Here is a 21370-nt window from a genome sequence, read left to right as displayed (position 1 = left end):
GACGAGACAATGAAAGCGGCGTCTTGTGGTGTCATCCGCTGTAGTTGAAGTTCAGTTCAGCTGAACTTCAGCTCGATGAATTCGAATATGAATATTTCATTTTGGAATTAATTTATTCTGGTTTTAGGCATGCAAATACCGATATGTTACCTTAATTCAATGCATTATAGTTACTTTTGGTGAGTGATGCACAACAAATGCATTTCTTGCTTCTGCATCTTGCCTATTTAAAACGAATCAGTTGAAATTGAAAATACTGACTTTGAGTATCAGTAGGTTGTAGAAGTTCAGCAGACAGCGGTCAAAAGAATTTCGAAAGCATACGTTTCTGAGAATGCCACTCGGGTTGTCAAGACGACTATCAAAACAAAAACAAATCATCGACGCTGGCGCCGCTGGGCGTCGGTGCAGACGACTGTAATTTGACAATTGTCGTCACTGGGTTGAGCCATCGCTGAGATATAACCAATTGAAAATTCAATTGCAACTAATCACTGTGCCGGGAGCGCTAGGGATGTTCAAAATATTTTTCTGTTAGATTAACGATATGTATCGTTATCTTATACTATTTTCATTTGAACACCTCAGATTTATGATGTTTACTAAAATATTTGGAACGTTTACAACCAGATAAACATGTCGAAAAAAAAGTGTATCGGTTGCACTGATCTAGAGAAAATTTGAACACCCCTATAATAATTTCTGTTCAATTATCGGAAACTTGAGGATTCGGACAAGAGATTGGTAAAAGAATTTTGAAAATCGGTTGAGCCATTGCTGAGATATAGTCAATTGAAAATTTAATAGCAACTAGCAACTGTGCCGGGAGCGCTAGGGATGTTCAAAATATGTTTCTGTTAGATTAACGATATGGATCCAGTTACTTCTACTATTTTCATTTGAACACCGCAAATCGGTCAAGTCATCGCTGACATTTACCCCTTTGGAAATATAGTTACAGCCGAATTTCGATCACAATGCCAGTAGTGCTAGGGATGTTCAATTTACTATGTAGTTCACAATATGTATCAAGTGATCTTATGCTATTCTCATTAGAATCACAAAGATTTATGATGTTTACCGAAATATTTAGAACTTTTACAATGATATAAATATTTTGAAAAAAGTTGAACTGTTCAAGAGGCAATTTGAACACCCCTAGAAGGTTTTTTTTATTCAAACTTTTGTAATTTGAAGTTTCGTACAAGAGATTGGTAAAATAATTTTGAAAATCGGTTGAGCCATCGCTGAGATATAAGCGATTGAAAATTTAGTTACAGTCAAGCTTCGGTCACAATTCAAGGAGCACTAGGGATGTTCAACATTTTTTTAATTGAGGTTTACTGCATGTATCCAGATAGATCTTATACTATTCTCGTTTGAATAGTGTAGGTTTATGAAGTTCAAGGAAATATTTTGAACGTCCTCAATGAAGAAAAAATGGCTGAAAAATATCGTATCTTCTGCACTGATATGGAGAAAATTGGACCACCCCTAGAATATTTTTTATTCAATTATCTGAAACTAGAAGATTAGGACAACATGCAAGGAAAATAATTTTGAAAATCGGTTAAGCCATCGCTGAGATATAACTGATTTAAAATTTAGTTTCAACAAATTTTCGATTATCGTGCCAAGAGCGCTAGGGATGTTCAAAATATTTTATCTTATACTATACCACACACATCCATTATGGGTACAGTAATTTTCAGACCGCTTCCAATTAGGTAAACATTTTAAAGAAATATATCGGTTGCACTGTTCTAGAGGAAATTTGAACACCCCTAGAATAATTTCTGTTCAATTATCTGAAACTTTAGGATTCGGAGAAGAGATTGGTAAAAGAATTTTGAAAATCGGTTGAGCCATTGCTGAGATATAGTCAATTGAAAATTTAATAGCAACTAGCCACTGTGCCGGGAGCGCTAGGGATGTTCAAAATATGTTTCTGTTAGATAAACGATATGCATCCAGTTATCTTCTACTATTTTCATTTGAGCACCTCAGATTTATGATGTTTTCTGAAATATTTGGAACGTTTACAGCCAGATAAGCATGACGAAACAAAATTTGTATCGGTTGCACTGTTCTAGAGGGAATTTGAACACCCCTAGAACAATTTCTGTTCAAGCATCTGAAATTTTAAGATTCGGACATGAGATTGATAAAAAAATTTTGAAAATCGGTTGAGTTATTGCTGAGATATAGCCAATTAAAAATTTAGTTACAACAAATTTTCGATCCCGGTGCTCCGCGTAACTTTTTTGATCTCGGTGCTCCTAGTGTTAAAACTGCTGAGCACCGAACTCGTTCAGCAAAAATGCATTGTTTACCTTTCCCATATGATTTTGACAGTTGTTTTACTGAATCTCAGTAAAATCGATTACCAAAACTACCGAGATCGTACTGCTGTTCTAATCTCGTCAAAAAAGTACCGAACAGGCAATTCAGAAATAAGTGTGTGTATTGTATATATACATAGTTACCATTGATGGTTAACTTCCCAACGAGCCCGAGCAGCCGAATAATTTCGAAGCTTATTTTTAGGCTGACCAGCGTTCCTTTCAGCGACACAAGTGCACTTTTTGCGAACTCAAGTTCGGTTAATCACTTAAAAAGGAAGCTGAATAGAATGCTATTCATCTTCCTTCGAATAGTTGATTAAGCCCAAACATGCTATTTTATCCGAACTTTTGGTTGCTTGGGTATTCTCGAAAAAGTCTAGAAAATATCACTGGAGGAAACCCTCGAGGTTTCCCAGTACGAATTCCTGGAGATAGTATTGAATAATTTTCTGGGATTATTTCTAGAATGGAGTTCTAGGAAAAACCCTGGAATTCACCTGGACAAAATCGCTGGAATGTATTCAAAAAGAAATGTCTGAAGGAATTCGAGAAGGAATTCCGGGAGAAATTCATGGTGCATTCCCTATAGAAATTTTGGGAGGAAACCATGGGAGAATTCCGAAAGAGTCTTCCCTTGGTGAATTTCTCAAGGATTCTCTGGTGAAATGTGTGGAAACGCTTCCAGCATGTTAGAACTCATTTTTTCAAATTAAGTAAAAGTGACTTCCGCGCAACCAAAACTTGCGCTGCCTTGACTCTTATTTGAAATGTGTGAAATAATCCCTGGAAGACTTATTGTAAGAATTCCTGGTGGAATCCCTGAAAAATTCGAATACACGAAATTCGGAAGGAGATCTTTGATAAAATTCCTGAAGAAATCATAGGATAAGCCCTAAAACAATCGTTGGAGGAAACCCCGGGGGAATGTCTGAAGGAGTCCCTTAAAATTTTTTTGGAAGAATCCCTGAAGGCTTTCTAAAGAAACACATTTAAAACATCCCAGGATGAACTCCTAGAGGTATCTTTGGAGAAGTTCTTGAAATAATCAATGGATAACATATTGAAGGATTTCTTGACAAAAAAAGAATAACAGGAAGGAGTTGCAGGACGAATTTCTGAAAGAATTCCTTTGCAGGAGCTACAGGGGGTATTCTTGAAGAAATTCATGAATGGATTCTTGAACAAATCCGTGGATGAACTCCTACAAGATTTTTTTTGGAGATAATTCCTGGTTCCTGTATGCACTCCTCTAAAACTATCTAAAAGAATTCCTGAAAAAATTCGTAGAAATCTTCAGGTAATCCTGGAGAAATCATTGGGTGCATCTCTGGAAAAGATGATAGAAAGATTTTTAAAGGAAAGATGAAATTTCTGGAGAAACCCCTGGATAAATTTTTGAAGGGATTCCGAGTGGAATTTCTAAAAATATCACCCTAAAATTCCTGGAGCAATCAGCGGGAGAGTTCTCAAAGCAATCCCTGCGAAAACTCTTGGAGAAATTCCAAGAGAAATTTCTGGATGAATCCCAGGAGAAATTCCTAAATGATACACTGAAAGAATTCCTGAAGAAATGATTGGATAAATTTCTGCAGGAATACCTGTAGCAATTCAAAGAGGAGACCGTGGAGGCAGTCCTGGAGAAATCCTGGAGAAATTCTTGTAGTAGTCCTTGGTGGTATTTCTGAAGGACGACGTGTAGGATTTCCTGGAAAAAAAACTGGATGAAGTGCTGGAGCATTCCCTGGAAAAATTTCTGTATGAATTCCTGGAGCAATCATTGGAGGCATTTCTGAAAGAATCGCTGGAGCAATTCTTGGAGACATCTCTGAAAGAATTCTTGGAGGAATCCCAGGAGGAATACCCGGGGGAAGAATCCCTGAGAAATTTCTGAAAGTATACCTGGAGGAATCTTTGGATGGATTCCTGCAGGGATTCCTGGATGCTTCTCTAGAAAAATTCCGGGAGGAATCCCTGGAGAAAATTCTGAATCAATCTTTCGATGAATTCCTAGAGAAATTTCTGGAGGAATCCTTTGAGGAACTTCTTGAGGGATCCCTGGAGAAATGATTTATAAAATCCACGGGGGAATTCTTGAAGAAATTACTGGAGGAATCTTTGGAGGAAATCCTGGTGTTGGGAGGAGTTTTTCGGGCTCTTTTGAGACACACACACCGGTGTTTTGCAATGTTGATATGCTAAAAGCTGTTATATTCATTAGGCAATTATTTCAAATAACTTATAAATAATACCATACATTGGTCACCCAATACTCCAGGTCGTTCAGACCGTTCCCAATGATATTTCGTTGAACCGTATTACCTGCGTTTATAAACTAGCTTAGTATCGCGATTAATTTCCCATCATTGATCTACTCACGTACTGGGTCACCCTAATAATGCCAAATATCACCGTTGAATGGCACCATCTATTGACTGCAGCTATATCCTAACGAGCGATCAGAATTAGTTTAAAAAATATCGATTTCATTTACTAGTACTTACGATTCAATTACCAATCAATAATTAACAACTATCAATTTGGAATTCAACAAATTCGTTCCGATCTATCGGCACTATGTTTAGAATTTGATTTAGTATCAACAAGCCAAAACACTATTTGTTATATCGCTCTCAATTCATTTCCTCGTGCCCTATCTGCAATACATAATGCCCGTGTTGCCAGCAGCGGCGGACTGGACTTGACGTTGTACATCGCAACACCTGAAGTAACTTCTGGACAAATTCCTGGTGTAATCCCTTGAGGGATTTGAAAAGGAGACCCTGGAGGAATCTCTGGAGATATTCCTAGAGGAATTTCATGAAGATTTCCAGGAGGAATCCCTGAAGTAATTCTTGGAGGGATCTATGGAAGAATCCTTGGTGGAGTCCCTGGAGTAATCCCTGAAAAAAATCCTGTTGGATTTTCTGAAGAAACCCCTGGAGGAATTACTGTACGAATTTCTGAACGAATTCCTGGAGGACTTCCTTAAACAATTCCTGAAGATATCCCTGGATGAATTCCTGAAGAAATTTTTGGGGTAATTCCTGGAGGAAATCTGGGAGAAAGTCCTGGAGGAGTCCCTGGAGAAATTCCGGGATGAAATCCTGCAGGAATGCCTAGAGAGAACCCTTGGTGAATTCCTGGGGGAACTTCTAGAGGAACTCTTAGTCCCCTTGAGTAATTATCAAACTGGAGTTCCAAAACAGAACAATTATCATTATTTCAAGAAATCAATGTTATTTACACTGTCATTCATGATATTTAGAAACTTTGATGAAAATATGTTTGAAATGACCGCAATACTTATCTTTACTTATGCGGCAATCGTCAAGGTTTGTTGATTTTGTTCATTAAGATACCAGTTTGACGGTTCGATAAGGTATTTTTGGCTTCACACTATTCGCTTCTCTACCTATTTTCTCTGATTGCCCCGTTCCACCATCTGAATCAATTTCAACTTGTATTTCAGGCAAACTCCATTCACCCCAAATTTTCTTCTCGCTTTTTCATTCTCCCACAGGTGAAAGAGAACCTATTATTACCGTATGGAAATCACACGCTGGCGTCAGTGTCACCGTCGCCAGTCACTTCCACCTCATCGTATTCATCATCGTCGTCGCCATCATTGTCGATATCATCTTCGTCGTCGTCGTCTTCGCCGCCATCATCCGGGTCCGTGTCGTCGGCCTTCAGTAGCACCATCACAACAACCATCACCTCTTCGTCCTCCTCATTCGCCGCCGGCGCCGACTGGGATGGGCTGGGGATGGGCGACGCGGCCCCCACCCCCAATCCTCCCTGCCCGTGGACCTGCGAGCTGACAAACGACGCCGGTTACGTCGTCTACTCGGCGCTGGGGTCCTTCTACATCCCCATGTTCGTGATGTTGTTCTTCTACTGGCGCATCTACCGGGCCGCCGAGCGGACCACACGTGCCATCAATCAGGGATTTAGGACCACCAAAGGTAAGTGCGGGACACTGACTGCGGTGGACTGAAGGGGACTCCCTACCTTTTTTCTTGTGTTTTTCCTCTGTTCCTTTCTTTTTTTTTTGTGAACGTGGTGATGAGATCTGCTCTTACCTGAATCCGTCAGACCACCGAGTGACATTCATTGTGGGAACGAGGTGTGACAGTGTTGCCAACTTTTCAATCCGAAAAAGCTACGTAAGGGGTGGCACATTTCTGGCAACACTGCACCAGCTGCTTAACCCAAAATCATATTTTTTTACTGTTGTCCCCGAAACATCCCTAACCTGTATGTTTGTGTGGGTGATAAATACGGGCTACTCTCGTTTCTAACCTCTCATCGTAATGAGTGACGATTACTCCTCCTAACACATCGCCAGATGCTGGCAACAACAAAAAACACATCACAGACTGATTTAATAACAAAAAAAAAAGAAATCCATTCCGAGAGATTGATGGCTTGATCCTAACCTCTTTTCCCGCACATTATTTCCAGCACATGTGGAGTCAGACCGTATGTGGAGAAAACATCGTTGCATCATCCAAGAGAACAGACTTGTAATTCTAACTTCAGAATATTGAGGGATTTGCACAAAAGTGCACGCGGCCTATCGTTTCCGAAAGGTACAACCGCGGTTTTCACCCCCTGTTTACTTCATGCTTATGGGAAATAACATTGCGGCGTTTCCTACGGTGCGGCTGTTCCTTTCGAAAACGATAGACCGCGTGAACTTTTGTGCAAAGCCCCTTTTTGAAACATTTCAACGACCGCGCGGTGTTTACGTTTCAAGAAATCTGACAATATCATTTCTATCCTCTTCAATCTACATGTCAATTCTTTCGAAATTTTTTAACGTTACCTGATGTTTAAAAAAAAACAAAGTTTTACAATGCAAATTTGAAAAAATGTGAATTGAACATCCCTCAAAATGAACTTTTCTATGTAAAAGTTCATTTTAGAGATGTTCAATTTAACAAACTATCCTTAGAGGGGCTCAAAAATGGAAATGTACGAAAGTATTACAACGTATTACAGAAAAAGCAAGCCGGCATTTGAAAGTCAAAAGCTGTCAATCATTGTGTATTGAAGTATTGAAGTATGGGTGAGTGAATTTGAGCCACACATTTGTGCCACCTTCAATGTCTGTTATCTGTGGCATAATTTTGGTCCCTCTCGCCTCTCATCTTGAGATATATGTTTATGGGCTTCGGTCGTCGATCCGGACCTTTTTTTGCACTGCCACATTCACCATAATCTAAACGCCACCGACCGGGGGTGTCGAGAAAGTCGAGAACCCTTCTCCCAATGCCGACCGATTCCAAGTAGTAGAGGAAACCCGCCGTAATCAAACAAACACATTCGTACTTTGCCATTTCTGCCAACCTCTACATCTGCCTGCCATGGATGCGGATAACGACCGTCGATCGTAATCACGTGTAATAATTTAAATCCATGGCATCGTTGCCGAAAAAAAAAACATATTTCGGCAGCGCCAGAAAGTAGGCATCACCCTCCAGCACACAAACTTTTCGCATCTTTCATATTTATGGTATTTTTTTCTCTCGTATTTTGTTTCCACAAAATCCGAACTGGAAAGGAAAGCGGCGCCTGCTTCGATTCAACGAGGGGCTATCATGGAGGTAGTCTTTGATGTTAAATTGTAAACAAACTCACCGAGATTAGAAACGGACACGTGCTCTTAAGTATATTGAAAATGCCGTCAATGTCAGGGTTAACCCCTTGAAATACGATTATTTCATTTTAAATTCCGGAGAATTTCCCGAGGAAATCTCGGAGAATTTCCCGTGGAAATTCCGGAGAATTTTCCGAGGAAATTCCGGAGAATTTCCCGAAGAATTTCCAGAGAATTTCCCGATGAAATTCCAGAGAATTTCCCGAGAAAATTCTGGCAAATTTCCAGAGGAAATTCCGGAGAATTTCCCGAGGAAATTCCGGCAAATAGCCAGGGGAAATTCCGGAGAATTTCCCGAGGAAATTCCGGAGAATTTCCCGAGGAAATTCCGGAGAATTACCCGAGGAAATTCCGGAAAATTTCCTCTTGAAATTCCGGAGAATTTACCAAGGAAATTCCGGAGAATTTCCCGAGGAATTTCCGGAGAACTACCCGAGGAAATTCCGGAAAATTTCCTCTTGAAATTCCAGAGAATTTACCAAGGAAATTCCGGAGAATTTCTCGAGGAAATTCCGGAGAATTTCCCGAGGAAATTAAGGAGAATTTCCCGAGGAATTTCCGGAGAACTACCCGAGGAAATTCCGGAAAATTTCCTCTTGAAATTCCGGAGAATTTTCCGAGGACATTCCAGAGAATTTCCCGATGAAATTCCGGAGAATTTCCCGAGAAAATTCCGGAGAATTACCCGAGAAAAAACCGGAGAATTTCCCCTTAGAAATTCCGGAGAATTTCCCGAGGAAATTCCGGAGAATTTCCCGAGGAAATTCCGGAGAATTTCCCGAGGAAATTCCGGAGAATTTCCCGAGGAAATTCCGGAGAATTTCCCGAGGAAATTCCGGAGAATTTCCCGAGGAAATTCCGGAGAATTTCCCGAGGAAATTCCGGAGAATTTCCCGAGGAAATTCCGGAGAATTTCCCGAGGAAATTCCGGAGAATTTCCCGAGGAAATTCCGGAGAATTTCCCGAGGAAATTCCGGAGAATTTCCCGAGGAAATTCCGGAGAATTTCCCGAGGAAATTCCGGAGAATTTCCCGAGGAAATTCCGGAGAATTTCCCGAAGAAATTCCGGAGAATTTCCCGAGGAAATTCCGGAGAATTTCCCGAGGAAATTCCGGAGAATTTCCCGAGGAAATTCCGGAGAATTTCCCGAAGAAATTCCGGAGAATTTCCCGAGGAAATTCCGGAGAATTTCCCGAGGAAATTCTGGAGAATTTCCCGAGGAAATTCCGGAGAATTTCCCGAGGAAATTCCGGAGAATTTCCCGAGGAAATTCCGGAGAATTTCCCGAGGAAATTCCGGAGAATTTCCCGAGGAAATTCCGGAGAATTTCCCGAGGAAATTCCGGAGAATTTCCCGAGGAAATTCCGGAGAATTTCCCGAGGAAATTCCGGAGAATTTCCCGAGGAAATTCCGGAGAATTTCCCGAGGAAATTCCGGAGAATTTCCCGAGGAAATTCCGGAGAATTTCCCGTGGAAATTCCGGAGAATTTCCCGAGGAAATTCCGGAGAATTATCCGAGTAAATTCCGGGAAATTTCCCGAGTAAATTCTGGGGAATTTCCTAAGGAAATTCTGGGGAATTTGCCGAGGAAATTCCGGGAAATTCCCCAAAAAAATTCCGGGAAATTTCCCGAGGAAATTCCGGAGAATTTCCCGAGGAAATTCCGGAGAATTTCCCGAGGAAATTCCGGAGAATTTCCCGAGGAAATTCCGGAGAATTTCCCGAGGAAATTCCGGAGAATTTCCCGAGGAAATTCCGGAGAATTTCCCGAGGAAATTCCGGAGAATTTCCCGAGGAAATTCCGGAGAATTTCCCGAGGAAATTCCAGAGAATTTCCCGAGGAAATTCCGGAGAGTTTCCCAAAGAAATTCCGGAGAGTTTCCCGAGGAAATTCCGGGTAATTTCCCGAGGAAATTCCGGAGAATTTCCCGAGGAAATTCCGGAAAATTTCCCGAGGAAATTCCGGAGAATTTCCCGAGGAAATTCCGGAAAATTTCCCGAGGAAATTCCGGAGAATTTCCCGAGGAAATTCCGGAGAATTTCACGAGGAAATTCCGGAGAATTTCACGAGGAAATTCCGGAGAATTTCACGAGGAAATTCCGGAGAATTTCACGAAGAAATTCCGGAGAATTTCCCCTGGAAATTCTGGAAAATTTCCCCTGGAAATTCTGGAGAATTTCCCCTGGAAATTCCGGAGAATTTCTCCTGGAAATTCCGGAGAATTTCTTCTGGAAATGCCTGAGAATTTCTTCTGGAAATGCCTGAGAATTTCCCCTGGAAATTCCGGAGAATTTCTCCTGGAAATTCCGGAGAATTTCTTCTGGAAATGCCTGAGAATTTCTTCTGGAAATGCCTGAGAATTTCTTCTGGAAATGCCTGAGAATTTCTTCTGGAAATTCCGGAGAATTTCTTCTGGAAATTCCGGAGAATTTCTTCTGGAAATTCCGGAGAATTTCCCCTGGAAATTCCGGAGAATTTCCCCTGGAAATTCCGGAGAATTTCCCCTGGAAATTCCAGAGAATTTCCCCTGGAAATTCCGGAGAATTTCCCCTGGAAATTCCGGAGAATTTCCCCTGGAAATTCCGGAGAATTTCCCCTGGAAATTCCGGAGAATTTCCCCTGGAAATTCCGGAGAATTTCCCCTGGAAATTCCGGAGAAATTTCCCCCGGAGAAATTCCCCCGGAAATTCCGGAGAATTTCCCCCGGAAATTCCGGAGAATTTCCCACGGAAATTCCGGAGAATTTCCCACGGAAATTCCGGAGAATTTCCCACGGAAATTCCGGAGAATTTCCCACGGAAATTCCGGAGAATTTCCCCTGGAAATTCCGGAGAATTTCCCCTGGAAATTCCGGAGAAATTTCCCCCGGAGAAATTCCCCCGGAAATTCCGGAGAATTTCCCCCGGAAATTCCGGAGAATTTCCCCCGGAAATTCCGGAGAATTTCCCACGGAAATTCCGGAGAATTTCCCCCTGGAAATTCCGAAGAATTTCCCCTGGAAATTCCGGAGAATTTCCCCCTGGAAATTCCGGAGAATTTCCCCCGGAAATTCCGGAGAATTTCCCACGGAAATTCCGGAGAATTTCCCACGGAAATTTCGGAGAATTTCCCCCGGAAATTCCGGAGAATTTCCCCCGGAAATTCCGGAGAATTTCCCCCTGGAAATTCCGGAGAATTTCCCCTGGAAATTCCGGAGAATTTCCCCTGGAAATTCCGGAGAATTTCCCCTGGAAATTCCGGAGAATTTCCCCTGGAAATTCCGGAGAATTTCCCCTGGAAATTCCGGAGAATTTCCCCTGGAAATTCCGGAGAATTTCCCCTGGAAATTCCGGAGAATTTCCCCTGGAAATTCCGGAGAATTTCCCCTGGAAATTCCGGAGAATTTCCCCTGGAAATTCCGGAGAATTTCCCCTGGAAATTCCGGAGAATTTCCCCTGGAAATTCCGGAGAATTTCCCCTGGAAATTCCGGAGAATTTCCCCTGGAAATTCCGGAGAATTTCCCCTGGAAATTCCGGAGAATTTCCCCTGGAAATTCCGGTGAATTTCCCCTGGAAATTCCGGTGAATTTCCCCTGGAAATTCCGGAGAATTTCCCCTGGAAATTCTGGAGAATTTCTCCTGGAAATTCTGGAGAATTTCCCCTGGAAATTCTGGAGAATTTCCCCTGGAAATTCTGGAGAATTTCCCCTGGAAATTCTGGAGAATTTCCCCTGGACATTCCAGAGGAAATTCCAGAGAATTTTACGAGGAAATTCCAGAGAATTTTCCAAGTACATTCCAGAGAATTTTCCGAGGAAATTCCAGAGAATTTTCCGAGGAAATTCCTGTGAAATTTGCGAGGAAATTCCAGTGAATTTCCCGAGGAAATTCTGGAGAATTTTCCTCGAAAATTTCGGAGAATTTTTCGAGGAAATTCCGGAGAATTTACGGTGAATTTCCCGAGGAAATTCCGTAGAATTTTCCGAAGAAATTCCAGAGAATTTTTCGAGGAAATTCCGTAGAATCTCCCGAGAAAATTCCGGAGAATTTCTCGAAGAAATTCTGGAGAATTCCCGGAAATTCCTTGAAATTTCCCCTGGAAATTCCGGAGAATTTTCCCTGGAAATTCCGGAGAATATTCCCTGGAAATTTCGGAGAATCTTCCGTGGAAATTCCGGAGAATCTTCCCTGGAAATTCCGGAGATTTCCCCCTGGCAATTCCGGAGAATTTCCCTTGGAAATTCCGGAGAATTTCCACTGGAAATTCCGGAGACCCCTGGAAATTCCGGAGAATTTCCTCTGGAAATTCCGGAAAATTTCCTCTGGAAATTCCGGAGAATTTCCCCTGAAAATTCCGGAGAATTTCCCCTGGAAATTCCGGAGAATTTCCCCTGGAAATTCCGTAGAATTTCCCGAGAAAATTCCGGAGAATTTCTCGAAGAAATTCTGGAGAATTCCCGGAAATTCCTTGAAATTTCCCCTGGAAATTCCGGAGAATTTTCCCTGGAAATTCCGGAGAATATTCCCTGGAAATTCCGGAGAATCTTCCGTGGAAATTCCGGAGAATTTCCCCTGGAAATTCCGGAGAATTTCCCCTGGAAATTCCAGAGAATTTCCCCTGGAAATTCCGGAGAATTTCCCCTGGCAATTCCGGAGAATTTCCCCTGGAAATTCCGGAGAATTTCCCCTGGAAATTCCGGAGAATTTCCCCTGGAAATTCCGGTGAATTTCCCCTGGAAATTCCGGAGAATTTCCCCTGGAAATTCTGGAGAATTTCTCCTGGAAATTCTGGAGAATTTCTCCTGGAAATTCTGGAGAATTTCCCCTGGAAATTCTGGAGAATTTCCCCTGGAAATTCTGGAGAATTTCCCCTGGAAATTCTGGAGAATTTCCCCTGGATATTCTGGAGAATATCCCCTGGAAATTCTGGAGAATTTCCCCTGGACATTCCAGAGGAAATTCCAGAGAATTTTACGAGGAAATTCCAGAGAATTTTCCGAGTATATTCCAGAGAATTTTCCGAGGAAATTCCAGAGAATTTTCCGAGGAAATTCCTGTGAAATTCGCGAGGAAATTCCAGTGAATTTCCCGAGGAAATTCTGGAGAATTTTCCTCGAAAATTTCGGAGAATTTTTCGAGGAAATTCCGGAGAATTTACGGTGAATTTCCCGAGGAAATTCCGTAGAATTTTCCGAAGAAATTCCAGAGAATTTTTCGAGGAAATTCCGTAGAATTTCCCGAGAAAATTCCGGAGAATTTCTCGAAGAAATTCTGGAGAATTCCCGGAAATTCCTTGAAATTTCCCCTGGAAATTCCGGAGAATTTTCCCTGGAAATTCCGGAGAATATTCCCTGGAAATTCCGGAGAATCTTCCGTGGAAATTCCGGAGAATCTTCCCTGGAAATTCCGGAGATTTTCCCCTGGCAATTCCGGAGAATTTCCCTTGGAAATTCCGGAGAATTTCCACTGGAAATTCCGGAGACCCCTGAAAATTCCGGAGAATTTCCTCTGGAAATTCCGGAAAATTTCCTCTGGAAATTCCGGAGAATTTCCCCTTGGAAATTCCGGAGAATTTCCCCTTGGAAATTCCGGAGAATTTCCCCTTGGAAATTCCGTAGAATTTCCCCTGGAAATTCCGGAGAACTTCCCCTGGAAATTCCGGAGAATTTCCCCTAGAAATTTTGGAGAATATCCCGAGGAATTTCCGGAGAATTTCCCCTGGAAATTCCGGAGAATTTCCCCTGGAAATTCCGGAGAATTTCCCCTGGACATTCCAGAGGAAATTCCAGAGAATTTTACGAGGAAATTCCAGAGAATTTTCCGAGTACATTCCAGAGAATTTTCCGAGGAAATTCCAGAGAATTTTCCGAGGAAATTCCTGTGAAATTCGCGAGGAAATTCCAGTGAATTTCCCGAGGAAATTCTGGAGAATTTTCCTCGAAAATTTCGGAGAATTTTTCGAGGAAATTCCGGAGAATTTACGGTGAATTTCCCGAGGAAATTCCGTAGAATTTTCCGAAGAAATTCCAGAGAATTTTTCGAGGAAATTCCGTAGAATTTCCCGAGAAAATTCCGGAGAATTTCTCGAAGAAATTCTGGAGAATTCCCGGAAATTCCTTGAAATTTCCCCTGGAAATTCCGGAGAATTTTCCCTGGAAATTCCGGAGAATATTCCCTGGAAATTCCGGAGAATCTTCCGTGGAAATTCCGGAGAATCTTCCCTGGAAATTCCGGAGATTTTCCCCTGGCAATTCCGGAGAATTTTCCTTGGAAATTCCGGAGAATTTCCACTGGAAATTCCGGAGACCCCTGGAAATTCCGGAGAATTTCCTCTGGAAATTCCGGAAAATTTCCTCTGGAAATTCCGGAGAATTTCCCCTTGGAAATTCCGGAGAATTTCCCCTGGAAATTCCGGATAATTTCCCCTTGGAAATTCCGTAGAATTTCCCCTGGAAATTCCGGAGAACTTCCCCTGGAAATTCCGGAGAATTTCCACTGGAAATTCCGGAGACCCCTGGAAATTCCGGAGAATTTCCTCTGGAAATTCCGGAAAATTTCCTCTGGAAATTCCGGATAATTTCCCCTTGGAAATTCCGTAGAATTTCCCCTGGAAATTCCGGAGAACTTCCCCTGGAAATTCCGGAGAATTTCCCCTGGAAATTCCGGAGAATTTCCCGTGGAAATTCCCGAGAATTTCCCGTGGAAATTCTGGAGAATTTCCGGTGGAAATTCCGGAGAATTGCCCCTAGAAATTTTGGAGAATATCCCGAGGAATTTCCGGAGAATTTCCCCTGGAAATTCCGGAGAATTTCCCCTGGAAATTCCGGAGAATTTCCCCTGGAAATTCCGGAGAATTTCCCCTGGAAATTCCGGAGAATTTCCCCTGGAAATTCCGGAGAATTTCCCCTGGACATTCCAGAGGAAATTCCAGAGAATTTTACGAGGAAATTCCAGAGAATTTTCCGAGTACATTCCAGAGAATTTTCCGAGGAAATTCCAGAGAATTTTCCGAGGAAATTCCTGTGAAATTCCTGTGAAATTCGCGAGGAAATTCCAGTGAATTTCCCGAGGAAATTCTGGAGAATTTTCCTCGAAAATTTCGGAGAATTTTTCGAGGAAATTCCGGAGAATTTACGGTGAATTTCCCGAGGAAATTCCGTAGAATTTTCCGAAGAAATTCCAGAGAATTTTTCGAGGAAATTCCGTAGAATTTCCCGAGAAAATTCCGGAGAATTTCTCGAAGAAATTCTGGAGAATTCCCGGAAATTCCTTGAAATTTCCCCTGGAAATTCCGGAGAATTTTCCCTGGAAATTCCGGAGAATATTCCCTGGAAATTCCGGAGAATCTTCCGTGGAAATTCCGGAGAATCTTCCCTGGAAATTCCGGAGAATTTCCACTGGAAATTCCGGAGACCCCTGGAAATTCCGGAGAATTTCCTCTGGAAATTCCGGAAAATTTCCTCTGGAAATTCCGGAGAATTTCCCCTGGAAATTCCGGAGAATTTCCCATGGAAATTCCGGAGAATTTTCCCTGGAAATTCCGGAGAATTTCCCCTGGAAATTCCGGAAAATTTCCCCTGGAAATTTCGGAGGGGCTATTAACGAGGTAGTCTTTGATGTTAAATTGTAAACAAACTCACCGAGATTAGAAACGGACACGTGCTTTCAAGTATATTGAAAATGCCGTCACTGTCAGGGTTAACCCCTTGAAATACGATTATTTGATTTTAAATTCCGGAGAATTTCTTGTCGAAATTCTGCAGAAATACCATAGGAAATTCCCGTGAAAATTATGGAAAATTTCCCGAGGAAATTCCGGAGAATTTCCCGAGGAAATTCCGGAGAATTTCCAGAGGAAATTGCGGAGAATTTCCCGAGGAAATTGCGGAGAATTTCCCGAGGAAATTGCGGAGAATTTCCCGAGGAAATTGCGGAGAATTTCCCGAGGAAATTCCGGAGATTTTCCCCTGGAAATTCCGGAGAATTTCCCATGGAAATTCCGGAGAATTTCCCATGGAAATTCCGGAGAATTTCCCCTGGAAATTCCGGAGAATTTCCCCTGGAAATTCCGGAGAATTTCCCCTGGAAATTCCGGAGAATTTCCCCTGGAAATTCCGGAGAATTTCCCCTGGAAATTCCGGAGATTTTCCCCTGGAAATTCCGGAGAATTTCCCCTGGAAATTCCGGAGAATTTCCCCTGGAAATTCCGGAGAATTTCCCCTGGAAATTCCGGAGAATTTCCCCTGGAAATTCCGGAGAATTTCCCCTGGAAATTCCGGAGAATTTCCCCTGGAAATTCCGGAGAATTTCCCCTGGAAATTCCGGAGAATTTCCCCTGGAAATTCCGGAGAATTTCCCCTGGAAATTCTGGAGAATTTCCCCTGGAAATTCTGGAGAATTTCCCCTGGAAATTCCGGAGAATTTCCCCTGGAAATTCCGGAGAATTTCCCCTGGAAATTTCGGAGAATTTCCCCTGGAAATTCCGGAGAATTTCCCCTGGAAATTCCGGAGAATTTCCCCTGGAAATTCCGGAGAATTTCCCCTGGAAATTCCGGAGAATTTCCCCTGGAAATTCCGGAGAATTTCCCCTGGAAATTCCGGAGAATTTCCCCTGGAAATTCCGGAGAATTTCCCCTGGAAATTCCGGAGAATTTCCCCTGGAAATTCCGGAGAATTTCCCCTGGAAATTCCGGAGAATTTCCCCTGGAAATTCCGGAGAATTTCCCCTGGAAATTCCGGAGAATTTCCCCTGGAAATTCCGGAGAATTTCCCCTGGAAATTCCGGAGAATTTCCCCTGGAAATTCCGGAGAATTTCCCCTGGAAATTCCGGAGAATTTCCCCTGGAAATTCCGGAGAATTTCCCCTGGAAATTCTGGAGAATTTCCCCTGGAAATTCTGGAGAATTTCCCCTGGAAATTCTGGAGAATTTCCCCTGGAAATTCTGGAGAATTTCCCCTGGAAATTCTGGAGAATTTCCCCTGGAAATTCTGGAGAATTTCCCCTGGAAATTCTGGAGAATTTCCCCTGGAAATTCTGGAGAATTTCCCCTGGAAGTTCCGGAGAATTTCCCCTGGAAATTCCGGAGAATTTCCCCTGGAAATTCCGGAGAATTTCCCCTGGAAATTCCGGAGAATTTCCCCTGGAAATGCCGGAGAATTTCCCCTGGAAATTCCGGAGAATTTCCCCTGGAAATTCCGGGGAATTTCCCCTGGAAATTCCGGAGAATTTCCCCTGGAAATTCCGGAGAATTTCCCCTGGAAATTCCGGAGAATTTCCCCTGGAAATTCCGGAGAATTTCCCCTGGAAATTCCGGAGAATTTCCCCTGGAAATTCCGGAGAATTTCCCCTGGAAATTCCGGAGAATTTCCCCTGGAAATTCCGGAGAATTTCCCCTGGAAATTCCGGAGAATTTCCCCTGGAAATTCCGGAGAATTTCCCCTGGAAATTCCGGAGAATTTCCCCTGGAAATTCCGGAGAATTTCCCCTGGAAATTCCGGAGAATTTCCCCTGGAAATTCCGGAGAATTTCCCCTGGAAATTCCGGAGAATTTCCCCTGGAAATTCCGGAGAATTTCCCCTGGAAATTCCGGAGAATTTCCCCTGGAAATTCTGGAGAATTTCTCCTGGAAATTCTGGAGAATTTCCCCTGGAAATTCTGGAGAATTTCCCCTGGAAATTCTGGAGAATTTCCCCTGGAAATTCTGGAGAATTTCCCCTGGAAATTCTGGAGAATTTCCCCTGGAAATTCTGGAGAATTTCCCCTGGAAATTCTGGAGAATTTCCCCTGGAAATTCTGGAGAATTTCCCCTGGAAATTCTGGAGAATTTCCCCTGGAAATTCTGGAGAATTTCCCCTGGAAATTCTGGAGAATTTCCCCTGGAAATTCTGGAGAATTTCCCCTGGAAATTCTGGAGAATTTCCCCTGGAAATTCTGGAGAATTTCCCCTGGACATTCCAGAGGAAATTCCAGAGAATTTTACGAGGAAATTCCAGAGAATTTTCCAAGTACATTCCAGAGAATTTTCCGAGGAAATTCCAGAGAATTTTCCGAGGAAATTCCTGTGAAATTCGCGAGGAAATTCCAGTGAATTTCCCGAGGAAATTCTGGAGAATTTTCCTCGAAAATTTCGCAGAATTTTTCGAGGAAATTCCGGAGAATTTACGGTGAATTTCCCGAGGAAATTCCGTAGAATTTTCCGAAGAAATTCCAGAGAATTTTTCGAGGAAATTCCGTAGAATCTCCCGAGAAAATTCCGGAGAATTTCTCGAAGAAATTCTGGAGAATTCCCGGAAATTCCTTGAAATTTCCCCTGGAAATTCCGGAGAATTTTCCCTGGAAATTCCGGAGAATATTCCCTGGAAATTTCGGAGAATCTTCCGTGGAAATTCCGGAGAATCTTCCCTGGAAATTCCGGAGATTTCCCCCTGGCAATTCCGGAGAATTTCCCTTGGAAATTCCGGAGAATTTCCACTGGAAATTCCGGAGACCCCTGGAAATTCCGGAGAATTTCCTCTGGAAATTCCGGAAAATTTCCTCTGGAAATTCCGGAGAATTTCCCTTGGAAATTCCGGAGAATTTCCCCTGGAAATTCCGGAGAATTTCCCCTGGAAATTCCGGAGAATTTCCCCTGGAAATTCCGGAGAATTTCCCCTGGAAATTCCGGAGAATTTCCCCTGGAAATTCCGGAGAATTTCCCCTGGAAATTCCGGAGAATTTCCCCTGGAAATTCCGGAGAATTTCCCCTGGAAATTCCGGAGAATTTCCCCTGGAAATTCCGGAGAATTTCCCCTGGAAATTCCGGAGAATTTCCCCTGGAAATTCCGGAGAATTTCCCCTGGAAATTCCGGAGAATTTCCCCTGGAAATTCCGGAGAATTTCCCCTGGAAATTCCGGAGAATTTCCCCTGGAAATTCCGGAGAATTTCCCCTGGAAATTCCGGAGAATTTCCCCTGGAAATTCCGGAGAATTTCCCCTGGAAATTCCGGAGAATTTCCCCTGGAAATTCCAGAGAATTTCCCCTGGAAATTCCGGAGAATTTCCCCTGGAAATTCCGGAGAATTTCCCCTGGAAATTCCGGAGAAATTCCCCTGGAAATTCCGGTGAATTTCCCCTGGAAATTCCGGTGAATTTCCCCTGGAAATTCCGGAGAATTTCCCCTGGAAATTCTGGAGAATTTCTCCTGGAAATTCTGGAGAATTTCCCCTGGAAATTCTGGAGAATTTCCCCTGGAAATTCTGGAGAATTTCCCCTGGAAATTCTGGAGAATTTCCCCTGGAAATTCTGGAGAATTTCCCCTGGAAATTCTGGAGAATTTCCCCTGGAAATTCTGGAGAATTTCCCCTGGATATTCTGGAGAATTTCCCCTGGAAATTCTGGAGAATTTCCCCTGGAAATTCTGGAGAATTTCCCCTGGAAATTCTGGAGAATTTCCCCTGGAAATTCTGGAGAATTTCCCCTGGAAATTCTGGAGAATTTCCCCTGGAAATTCTGGAGAATTTCCCCTGGAAATTCTGGAGAATTTCCCCTGGACATTCCAGAGGAAATTCCAGAGAATTTTACGAGGAAATTCCAGAGAATTTTCCGAGTATATTCCAGAGAATTTTCCGAGGAAATTCCAGAGAATTTTCCGAGGAAATTCCTGTGAAATTCGCGAGGAAATTCCAGTGAATTTCCCGAGGAAATTCTGGAGAATTTTCCTCGAAAATTTCGGAGAATTTTTCGAGGAAATTCCGGAGAATTTACGGTGAATTTCCCGAGGAAATTCCGTAGAATTTTCCGAAGAAATTCCAGAAGAATTTCTCGAAGAAATTCTGGAGAATTCCCGGAAATTCCTTGAAATTTCCCCTGGAAATTCCGGAGAATTTTCCCTGGAAATTCCGGAGAATATTCCCTGGAAATTCCGGAGAATCTTCCGTGGAAATTCCGGAGAATCTTCCCTGGAAATTCCGGAGATTTTCCCCTGGCAATTCCGGAGAATTTCCCTTGGAAATTCCGGAGAATTTCCACTGGAAATTCCGGAGACCCCTGAAAATTCCGGAGAATTTCCTCTGGAAATTCCGGAAAATTTCCTCTGGAAATTCCGGAGAATTTCCCCTTGGAAATTACGGAGAATTTCCCCTTGGAAATTCCGTAGAATTTCCCCTGGAAATTCCGGAGAACTTCCCCTGGAAATTCCGGAGAATTTCCCCTAGAAATTTTGGAGAATATCCCGAGGAATTTCCGGAGAATTTCCCCTGGAAATTCCGGAGAATTTCCCCTGGAAATTCCGGAGAATTTCCCCTGGAAATTCCGGAGAATTTCCCCTGGAAATTCCGGAGAATTTCCCCTGGAAATTCCGGAGAATTTCCCCTGGAAATTCCGGAGAATTTCCCCTGGAAATTCCGGAGAATTTCCCCTGGAAATTCCGGAGAATTTCCCCTGGAAATTCCGGAGAATTTCCCCTGGAAATTCCAGAGAATTTCCCCTGGAAATTCCGGAGAATTTCCCCTGGAAATTCCGGAGAATTTCCCCTGGAAATTCCGGAGAATTTCCCCTGGAAATTCCGGAGAATTTCCCCTGGAAATTCCGGAGAATTTCCCCTGGAAATTCCGGAGAATTTCCCCTGCAAATTCCGGAGAATTTCCCCTGGAAATTCCGGAGAATTTCCCCTGGAAATTCCGGAGAATTTCCCCTGGAAATTCCGGAGAATTTCCCCTGGAAATTCCGGAGAATTTCCCCTGGAAATTCCGGAGGATTTGCCCTGGAAATTCCGGAGAATTCCCCTAGAAATTTTGGAGAACTTCCCCTGGAAATTCCGGAGACTTTCCTCTGGAAATTCCGGAGAATTTCCTCTGGAAATTCCGGAGAATTTCCCCTGGAAATTCCGGAGAATTTCCCCTGGAAATTCCGGAGAATTTCCCCTGGAAGTTCCGGAGAATTTCCCCTGGAAATTCCGGAGAATTTCCCCTGGAAATTCCGGAGAATTTCCCCTGGAAATTCCGGAGAATTTCCCCTGGAAATTCCGGAGAATTTCCCCTGGAAATTCCGGAGAATTTCCCCTGGAAATTCTGGAGAATTTCTCCTGGAAATTCTGGAGAATTTCCCCTGGAAATTCTGGAGAATTTCCCCTGGAAATTCTGGAGAATTTCCCCTGGAAATTCTGGAGAATTTCCCCTGGAAATTCTGGAGAATTTCCCCTGGAAATTCTGGAGAATTTCCCCTGGAAATTCTGGAGAATTTCCCCTGGAAATTCTGGAGAATTTCCCCTGGAAATTCTGGAGAATTTCCCCTGGAAATTCTGGAGAATTTCCCCTGGAAATTCTGGAGAATTTCCCTTGGAAATTCTGGAGAATTTCCCCTGGAAATTCTGGAGAATTTCCCCTGGAAATTCTGGAGAATTTCCC

The 21370-nt window shown here is 42.8% G+C and overlaps 1 protein-coding gene across 1 annotated transcript in view; it reads left to right on the top strand.

Annotated features, from left to right (window-relative positions):
* LOC109428484 (octopamine receptor Oamb-like) overlaps positions 1 to 21370 on the top strand; it is an 86028-nt gene that overhangs the window by 24463 nt on the left and 40195 nt on the right. Inside the window, exon 3 of the mRNA XM_029855262.2 lies at positions 5866 to 6310. Coding sequence (XP_029711122.1) covers positions 5866 to 6310 — 445 coding nt within the window. The remainder of the gene's footprint in view (positions 1 to 5865; positions 6311 to 21370) is intronic.

This window comes from Aedes albopictus, chromosome 1, assembly GCF_035046485.1.
Source record: "Aedes albopictus strain Foshan chromosome 1, AalbF5, whole genome shotgun sequence".
Classification (NCBI taxonomy): Eukaryota; Metazoa; Arthropoda; class Insecta; order Diptera; family Culicidae; genus Aedes; species Aedes albopictus.
Note: the sequence above shows the minus strand (reverse complement) of the source record. Positions and strands in the feature narration are given on the sequence as shown.